This window comes from Chenopodium album, chromosome 12, assembly GCF_948465745.1.
Source record: "Chenopodium album chromosome 12, dcCheAlbu1.1, whole genome shotgun sequence".
NCBI classification, from domain to species: Eukaryota; Viridiplantae; Streptophyta; class Magnoliopsida; order Caryophyllales; family Amaranthaceae; genus Chenopodium; species Chenopodium album.
The window spans coordinates 1,122,456-1,132,509 of record NC_137845.1 but is presented as its reverse complement, the minus strand read 5'-3'; the positions used below and the strand labels follow the sequence as shown (position 1 = coordinate 1,132,509).

The window sequence follows — 10,054 nt, the reverse complement described above, 5'->3', positions numbered from 1 at the left end:
ATCCACACACATTCGCCACTTCCCTGTCGGCTTTCTCACCATTACTACATTCGCCAACCACTCAGGGTATGTACAGGGCTCTATAAACCCTGCTGCTAAGAGCTTATTCACCTCGGCCTGGATTGCTTCTATCTTCTCAGTTGAGAAATTGCGCTTCTTCTGCCTTATCGGCCTGAACTTTCTATCAACATTTAACTTATGCTCCATTACCTCAGGATGTATGCCTGGCATCTCACTGGCCGAGAACGCAAAGACGTCGGCGTTCTCTCGTAACAAGCTTATCAGGTTACACCTGGTATCCACATCCATATCAGCCCCAACTTTCACTGTTCTACTGGGGTTGCCTGGCTGCAATTCAACTTGGACGGTTTCCCCGCCCGGCAACGGCCTTGGTGTTTCCTCAGGTCTTGCATCAAAGTTTTTCATTGTCAAATCTTGCACCGTCAGCTCACCCTCCCTTGTCGGGTTGCACGGAACTGTGGCATTACCAACGGGGTTCTTCAAAGCTGTAACATAACAGGCTTTTGACATAACCTGACCTCCATACACCTTTTCCACAGCTCCCAAGTTTGACACATAGGCTATTGCCAGATGGTAGGTTGACACAACAGCCTGCATGTCATGAATTATCGGTCTGCCGATAATTGCATTATACGCCGACTTAACATCCACAACCAGAAACTCCGCCATCACATCTCTAGCCTGCGGCCCATCACCCATTCTTAACGGCAACACAATACTCCCTTCTGGCCTCACTGTTGACCCATTAAACCCGATCACAGGGTATGACACCGGCTTCAGGTATTGTCTTCCTATATTCATTTCAATAAAAGCCTGCATAAACAACACGTTCGCCGAACTGCCTCCATCCACCAGCACTCTTTTGATGTCAGCCCCATTGATCTTGGTTATCAGGACTAATGGATCATCATGTGGGAACACTACACCTCGCGCATCTTCTTCTGTAAATACTACTTGTGGTATTGATGCCGGCCGAGGACGATTATCTACATCTAAAGCACAAACCAGATGTCGGTGCTCCGCTAAATGCTTCTTTGCCCCACTAATCGTTCCTCCGTGAATCGGTCCTCCCGTTATCACATCTACTCTTCCAGTAGATAACGGTGGTATTCCTGCGTCCCCTTGTCGGACTATTCTTCCTTGAGTTCTTTCAGGCCTTGCCTCTATCTGTTGCCTCTCAACAGCCTGTGTCGGTTGCTGATTTCTGCCGGTATTCAACCGGTATTGTGTTAGGTGCCCTTTCCTGATCAACTCCTCAATGTTGTCCTTCAATTGGGTACACTCTTTTGTATAATGCCCCACATCCCTATGGAACATACAGTACTTCCTCACGTCCCTCGACCTTGCTTTCATGGGAATCGGCCTTGACCAATCTTCTCTGTTCTGATTTACTGAGTAGATTGCAGCCCTCGGTGTATTCAGGGGGGTGTAGGTGCTGTATCTCATTGGCAGCCTTGTCGGTCTGGTATCTTGCCGACTTCCTCCTCCCCTTCCTGGGGCAGGAGTTCTCGGCCTGCTCCCTCCAGACGAGGTCCCCTCATTTTGACTTTGCCCCTTTCCAGCCACCATATGCCTGCTACTCGTCTTCAACAGCTCCTCACTCTTTATGTAATCGTGAGCTTTGCTGAACGCCACCGCCAATGTCGGCAGACTCTTCCTTGTAAGATACCTTTTGAAATCCGAATCAACTAACCCATTCATCAAAGCCATCACGGCTATCTCCTGTTGTAACTTCGGAATAGTGTTGGCTTCATTGTTAAATCTCCTGATGTAATCCCTCAGAGATTCATCTGGTTTCTGCTCCACAGCCATCAATTCTCCAGAAGTTCTCTGCCTCACGCTATTACTGACATATTGCCCTACAAACATCTCAGTCAGTCTTTCAAAGCTATCTACTGACCCAACTTCAAGGTTGTTAAACCAATCGGCTGCAGCCCCAATCAAAGTTGTCGGAAAGACCTAACACCAAACTGCATCTGAGTTTGTGTACAGCATCATGTGTCCCTCATAAGACGTTATGAATCTTGCCGGATCCCCTCTTCCATCATATCTACAAGTCGGCATTTTCACCTTCTCCATTGGTTGATCTAAGATGTGCTGGGCAAATGGGGATGCCCTTAACTGCACTACCGTGCGTACTGCTTGACCTGCTACTTGCGAGCTTCTTTGCTGCTGAGTTCTGGTATCCACAACACGACTCGAGGATTGCTCATCCTGCCGTGATGTTGTGTGCGTCCTTTCTGACGACTCATGTCGGGGTCTCCTTGACGAGTTCTCCAGCTGATTGTGTTGTTCCTCCTGGTGACGGTGCGATGTTCCTCTATCGGCCTGGGCAGCTTCTCTTTCAGCCCGTGCCGCCTCAACCTCCTTTCTCTTCTTACTCATTGCACTCATCACCCTTGCGGCTGTTTCCAATTCATCTGGAGTGAATGCCGCCATAGGATCCTCTGCCTCCCCTCCTCCTGTAGAGGGGGTTATCGGCATATGGAACTGATTACCCTCTAGGGTATGGGTTTCATCTACTATCTCCACCTGGGGTTGTCCTACTGGTATTCCATTGTTAAAATTATTTCCGGCCATGATTATTGTTGTTGTATATATATTTTGTGTGAGGTTCTTAGGCGATAGAAGTGATCAACTGCCCCCTCCTTCTAGCGCCAAACTGTTTCTGTCTGATCCCAACCCATCCTTCTAGCGCCAAATTGTTTCTGTCTGATCCCAACCCCTCCAAGAACTCGGACTTGAGATTCTGATACTCCTATCGGCAAGCTGAGAACCTACACAATGAGAAGAAGTTAGCTAACCCCGGGGTGGTCCGGGGATAACCACTCCGATGGTAAAGTCAGAAAGTGTTTGAGAAAAGAAGATAAGTAAGAGAGAGAAAGTAGAGAGAAAGAAGAGAGAGAGATAGAGTCCTTAATCCCCACATTAATGAGGTCTTACCTACTTATTTATAGTAATCTATCTTGACAGGTGGCTCTCACCCATGCATAACCTTTTGTGCCAAGTGTCGAGATTCTGTTGCCACGTGTTAAATTGCGGCAGGCCGACATGTCCTCTTTCTGCAACATATCAGCATCTTCTTGTGATTATTAAAATCTGGTTGTGCTTTCGCAAGATATCGGTCATGCCCAGATATCATCCCATACAAAAGCTTCAATTGCTAAAATGGGCGATAGTATGTTGGGAATTAATTAGGATTTTAAGCGGAGTAACGAGTAAAAATAAATAATAAATAATAAATTTTATCCGTTCATGGTCTATATAATATAAAGTGTAATTTAGATAAGTTATGTTCAGAACAAAATGTTTCAAATATGTAAAAAGAATGCATCCTTAAAGTTGCGTTATTGGTTTAAAATTTACTCAAACAAATTCTATTATAAACAAGGACAATTACCAGTGACAGCATGGGAAAGAAAAATATTCTGATCTTAAGCCAAATCTGCAACCTTTTTGCTATAAAAGGATGTTTGCAAAATGTTGAATTGCACTCTATGAAGAAACAAAGAAAGCCCAGTAAGAGTTTTTGAAGCAGAGATTATAATTAAGGAGCCATATAGAAAGGTATACAATCGCATAAACTATAATAATGTTTTTATGCTTGAAAATTCTTGTTCTTGTCACATTACACATTCTGTAATCAAAATGAAAATAAATAAAAACAGCACTTGGACTAATTAACAAAACAAGAGTGCCAAAATCAAAGAAGAAAGATTGAAACGTTCCGAGATCGAAAGTCGAATTCAACTGTGAAAGTACAGAGATAAAAATAAAAATAAAAATAAAAAAGATCAGAGCAAAAAGATTATTTTGCTAGAAGTTGGTTATATTTAGTTCCTTGGCTTAAGTACGATTGTTGAGTGCTTAAGGATGTGCAGACTGAATTGACCACCTTTCTCGGAGGTGTCGAGCTTAGACTGACCGGGTGGTGGCAAAAGCTCGAAGTTTTGGACCAAACGACCAATAGTAATGCCGAGAATAGGGAGGGCAAGGATGATGCCAGGGCAACTCCTACGGCCAACTCCAAAGGGAAGGAACCTAAAGTCGTTTCCATTGGCCTCGACCTTAGACTCCTCCTCTAAGAACCTCTCGGGCCTGTACTCCTCAGGGTTCTTCCAGTGTGCGGGGTTGTTAGCCAACCACCACGCGTTCACTAGGATCTTGCTCTCGGCAGGAATGTCATAGCTGCCTAGCTTGGCATCGTGCAAGTTCATGTGGGGGACGAGGAGGGGTATGGCCATACGTAGCCTTAGGGTCTCCTTGATCACGGCGTTTAGGTATGGCAACTTGTGCATGTCTGGCTCGGTAATTTGGTTACCCTTGCCTAATACGGTGTCTAGCTCGTCCCTTAGCTTCCTCTGGATCTCAGGGTGGTTCACCAACTCGGCTATTCCCCATTCAATTGACCACAATGTTGTCTCAATAGCTGCACAAATTCAAATTTCAATTTAATTAGTAACATTCAAACATGTACCAATATAGAATTGCACCCTAACATAGTATCTGACCAATTGAACATTATATTATAAATTTATAATAAAGTATTTATTAAAAGCCACCTCTATCATTTTCAGTGGGGTTGGTAGCTCCACTATTCTTAATTTTTTTTTAGTGATAGGAGTTGGTAAGTCATACAATGGTGTCTACTTTTACACGCTAGATCATTCATAATATTATACACCAATATCCGAAAATGACAATCATAAGAATTGTAGACTTGGTACGCTTACTTGTTTTATTTTAATTACACTTGGTACAATAACTTGTTTTATTTTAATTGTTACACTTTACTGGATTTATTGATCTAATACAACATGATCTATGATCATTTAATAAGTAAAACAGTGAAAAAAAATGAAATTTGAAAAGAAAGAAAATCGTTAAAAGGTGGAATTTGGAGTAATTAAGAAAAAAATTAGAAAGCAAACAATCGCAAATAGAGAAAGGTGGACCTAAATGATACGGAGTAAGAAATACATCATTTAGAAAATTACAAGCTACAATTCAAAATGAAAATCGCGAGATTTTAAAATAAACCAAGATATCATGAAGTATTGTAGAACTATAACTGTATTAGACCCCCCTAAAACAAAAGACACCCGACCCATTCTAACTCATTAAAAGTTAAAATCAACTTCTAGGGTTAATATGAATAACTTTATCATTATTGTTGGAGTACCAATTTACTATTTTTAATACCCCGTATTATCTCAAATTGTTGGAAAGATGACAAGATGGGGAATAGGATAGATCAACTACAAACTCTAAAAAACTACAGTACAAACTCTAAAAGGAAAAAGTTAAGGTATCGGCATCATGATTCACAGCAGCCAGTAGGTGAGCTAAAAATTCACCACCAAATCAACCCAATCCCAACATCGTTGAATTTGTCAACCCGTGCCAAACTCAACTTGTTGTGGGCTCCTACGATATCAATGATAAGCGTACTATTGCCAAAATATTCTTACTTGCAATCGGGGGATTGCCTTCCCTCTAAAACACTACACACCCCGGCCCCTTAGACGCATGTACAACATTTGTCATGTGTATAAGTAATAGACGTGTGTACTACGTGTGCCAAGTAAGTTTGATGTTCATTTACGAATGAGATTTGAGGAAGAAAAAAATAACATTAGAAAATCCTTCACGAGAATGAATTATAGGTTCATTACTTACCAGCAACGTTGATGTTCTCAACAATGTAGAGGACATTGTCTTCATTGATTTCTCCCTTTTCTTGTGCTTCCAAAATGTGATCAATGGCACATTTAAGGTCATTGTTGCTTGGTGCCTTTGTACTTGCTAGTTTCCTGAAATGTATCAAGCAATGTTGATTTAATTAATTATTGGAGTTAATTTTTGTCCAAGAGGAAATATGATTCAATTGTAATTCATAGAAGTTAACAATTAATTTCACGTCTAAAAAAAGTCATCCACGTATATAAGGAAAATAAGCGCGAGAAAAACTAGACTTCTGCCGACATTAATACCTTTGTTAGAAAGACTATTTTCATTATACACTCAAGTATCTTATTTCGCGAGTTTTTTTAGCTACTTTGGTGTACTGATTGGAACTCATTTGTTTTTAGGCACAGCTAAACATTTTCCTCGCATGTACCGCCGCCTCTACCTAGCCATCACCAATTAGTGAATATACCCCCGGATTTATCATGTGGGTGGCATTATGATTTATGAGACGAATCTTGTTCATTATTAGGTGAGCATATGCACATTTTCAATCAAGGAAATTTGTTCTTATATTATACTAAAAGTCATTTAATCCATCTTTATAAATGTAGGGTCATTCAACTTGTAAAGGTGTTTTATAATTAATGTTAAATTCTAATGTTGAATTGTATTAAAAAATTAAATTCTATTATGTAATTCATATTACTCATCCTAAGCTAGTCACTTTTTTATCATTATTATTAATTTTTTATTAGCTAAATTTTATTTGGTTAAAGTATTGAGGATCCGGATTCGAGAATTTGAGATCAAGATCAAAGTTTGTTATAACTCAATTCACAAAATGACAGAATATGTGTTAATTTAACTTAGAAGACTAAATATCAAATTCTACAGTATGACTCCTCTTTTACGGAGTATGATATTTTATTTATTTATTAAAAAAAAAAAAAAAAATCACCAAGTTTCATCAGCTATGATGTCATATCCATTGAAAATTACTACAGTAACGTAAATTACAAATGTAATTGTAAGTTCTAAACTTTTCGTACTAAAATCCAAAAGACAGATCAGATATACTCGGCCAGACGTAACATCTTTGTCACTAAAACGTTAAATTCCAGGACGGTAATATTTGTCTACTGCTATCAGTCAGAGACACTTGTACGAAAACTATATAACGGAATTTCAAGATCTATTAAACTCTGACTAATAAAAAAAAAATCGAGCTCGTTTAGCTTCTATTTATAAGATGATTTGCCTACCAAAAATATTAATCCTTCCAAGTAAAAGTAAATTAAGATAAAAGAGAGTATGGAGTAAAATGTTCCCTCATCCCAAACATCTAAGGCGGGATGAGAATCGATCCTAGAATTCTTGGGAATCAGAAGAGAAACTCAGCCCAAACATTTAGTTAAGTTGAAAACACTCTCTTAATCAATTAAACCAAAAAAAGGAGCCGACTAAGTAAAACTAAAAGTTAAATTTAAACAACCAACAATATTGGTCCCATCAAAATCAATTATAATCTCAACAAACAAAAATCAATTAAACAGTGATAATAAAAAAATGAAACCGAAAGAAAGCAATTAAAGAATTAGAGAATAGGTTGAGAAAAACATACTTGCGTTCATCAACAAAGTAATCCTTAAAAAGCTGCAACCTCTTGTCCTTAACTTGTTTACACAACTTCAAATAACCCCTAAGAAAAGGTCTCAAAATTGGGATAAAATCACCATAATTGTACTCAAAACTTTGAGCCAAACGACTCCTCTCCCCATTCAACGCCTTAAGCTTGTTAAACAAAGCATCGTCTTCACTCTCGAACCTTCGATCAAACATAATTCTGTACATATTATTGTACATCATCAGTTGTAGCCGTTTCCTTAACACAATACCATTGGTGGAAGCCTCTGGATTCTTCTTTACATCCTCGACTACGGCTGCGGCCTCGGCCTCCCACCCGAACCTGTATTGCTGAACCACCTTGTTGGTAAAAAAGGGTACCGTCATTATCCTCCTCATCTTCCTCCAGTGTTCGCCGTATACGGTGAACACCATGTCTTGACCCTTCCCAGTGAAGATGTCGAACACGACGTTTCGGGTTCGTGACCCGAACTCGACACCTTGGGTGTGGAGAACATCTTTGGCTAATTCGGGGGAAGAAACGACGACTAAGTTTCTTTGACCCATTCTCAATAGAAAAATGTCACCGAATTTCTTGGCAAGACCGGTGAGGTTCTTGTGGTTCAAGTCATCCCCGACCTGTAACCAGTTCCCGAAAATGGGAACTGGGATTGGGCCGGGTGGAAGCTTGAACTTCCTACCTTTTAACTTTGAGATCACAATCGCAACTATTATTGCGAAGAATATCGCATACAATGCCTTCTGGAGTAGAAGGAGATCCATCTTTCTCTCCTCTCTTTTTTGCCCCGGGCCTCCAAAATGTTACTACGACTTTGTGTTTGTTTAGTTTTTTTAAATGAGAATGAGAATGAACAAACAAATGAAAAGTGGGTTGAAATTGAAATGTGAGTTGAGTAGATGGAACGTTATTTATAGAGAGGATTAATGTTATGTGGGACCAATTTTGATGTAAAAATTAATTATGATACAACTTAGGATAAAAAAATAAATAAAAATAAAAAAGGGGGTTAGTTAGGTGAGAGAAAAAAGGCGCGTGAGAAGAAGGGAAAGTGGGGGTGGGTGAGTGGGAGGTTCGGGAAAGAGATGAACCATAGTTGAGTTGACTTAACGGCGTTTATATTAAACGGCGTTAAAGAAAACGGTGAGAGTTGTAGTTGAGTGAGTGAGTGAGTGAGTGAGTTATATGGGTAGGAGAGGATTGACGTGGTTGTGTGGTGAATCAGAAGAGTGAGAAGGGAGTAGGTGAGCGGGTTGGTGAGCTTAAGAAAAGGCTCTTATTTTTTCAACACTTAATTAATTTAAAGGAAATGATTTTTTTTGATGGAGTTTGTTTTAGTTTCATTCAAGGAGAAAATACCAAACATGGTAGATGATCTTCATTAAATGTCATGCAAGGAAACAGATGGTTTGGTTCTATTTACTTTGATTTCGGTTCCTCTCTCACAAAATTTTATGTGATATGTCTCACAAAATCACAAAATTTTATGGGATATGATACGGATATATCATGAATTATGCTTCTATCTCTTAAAAATTGCCCTATTGTAACTTTTTAAGTCAAATTTTAAAGACTTTGACCATACTTTTTCATAAATCATAACCTTGAATTGGATTATTGGACTTGGAATATGTTTTGTTCGTGATCGTCGTACAGGTTACTTGCATTCACCGTGATAAGACAGGGCGAGCAAGGGAAGCTACTTAGTTGTACATTTGAGAAGGAGTTTCAGACTTTTCGTTGGCACACCAGGTCGGGCAAGGTCGTTCAGTCAGACTGGACGGAGGGGGTTACAACTTTCATGTTGTAGGTGGCACGAGTCAAATTTGCGACGAGCGACGCTAAATGCTTAAATCGGTTGTTCACTTCAGTCCGCAATCTGTTATTTGGAGTACTTTAAATATCCGTCTATGGTTTATATATATGTTAGGTTCGTTAGATCATTAAATCATCTGAGTTCTTAAGGAGAACAATATGTCTAACAATCTATATATGTCCAAATCTAGGTTTGATCGCACCATCTGTGAGTGTCAAGCTAAGCTAGGCTCTGTAGGGACTGGGTGCATTTTTGTTCAAAGAGGAAGGTATAAACTCACATTTAAAGGGGAGATTGTTAATTGTAAGTGTGCGTATGATTTGTTCCACATCAATAATTAAGACGAAAAACTTTTGGCTAATAACCCAAGCGGGCTACTCCTCTTATTGTGAATTGATTTTAAGTTGAAACCTCACTTTGAGCACTAATAGTGGACTTTTGGGCTATTCTCCTTTGTCTCTCCTCCATTTATTATAATAATAGTTGATATTTTACCATAGATTTGCATTATTTCAATTTTTTAAAACAAAATTGACTAATTGGCTCCATACAAATCTATAAACTTGATTTTGGCCCCTATTGAATTACTTCTGGATTCGTTATTGGCAGAGTCACATACATTAAAATGGGGTCACTTGAGCCCATTGAATGAAAATAAATATGGATTTCTCTAGATTTGTATTTTTTGAATTTTTTTAAAACAAAATTGACAATTTGCCCCCATACATAACCCTATAATTGATTGTAACTCCACTTGATACAATAATGCTTTTGAATCCGTTATTTTTTACCTACGATCCTGTCAAAGAGTCTCCTTGTATGAATTTGTTCGTTTCTCCTAGATAATTTTGTGCGTCTATAATAACTTAATTATACATGACTTT

The 10,054-nt window shown here is 39.2% G+C and overlaps 1 protein-coding gene across 1 annotated transcript; it reads right to left on the bottom strand.

Annotated features, from left to right (window-relative positions):
- Positions 1-3,591: 3,591 nt before the first annotated feature.
- LOC145569953 (trans-cinnamate 4-monooxygenase) lies at positions 3,592-8,235 on the bottom strand. The gene is made up of 3 exons (XM_081628923.1): positions 7,334-8,235; positions 5,701-5,834; positions 3,592-4,450 (listed from the first exon to the last, which is right to left on the bottom strand). The coding sequence occupies exons 1-3, from the start codon at positions 8,116-8,118 to the stop codon at positions 3,855-3,857; spliced, it is 1,515 nt and encodes a 504-aa protein (XP_081485049.1). The 5' UTR covers positions 8,119-8,235; the 3' UTR covers positions 3,592-3,854.
- Positions 8,236-10,054: the final 1,819 nt, after the last annotated feature.

What these genes read in the sequence shown, in the direction of transcription:
- LOC145569953 (XM_081628923.1), bottom strand. Translation starts at nt 8,118, where the DNA reads ATGGATCTCCTTCTACTCCAGAAGGCATTGTATGCGATATTCTTCGCA. An exon ending in TACTTTGTTGATGAACGCAA is followed by an intron (nt 5,835 to 7,333) that starts GTATGTTTTTCT and finishes GATACATTTCAG; the next exon opens with GAAACTAGCAAGTACAAAGG. An exon ending in TGAGAACATCAACGTTGCTG is followed by an intron (nt 4,451 to 5,700) that starts GTAAGTAATGAA and finishes GAATTTGTGCAG; the next exon opens with CTATTGAGACAACATTGTGG.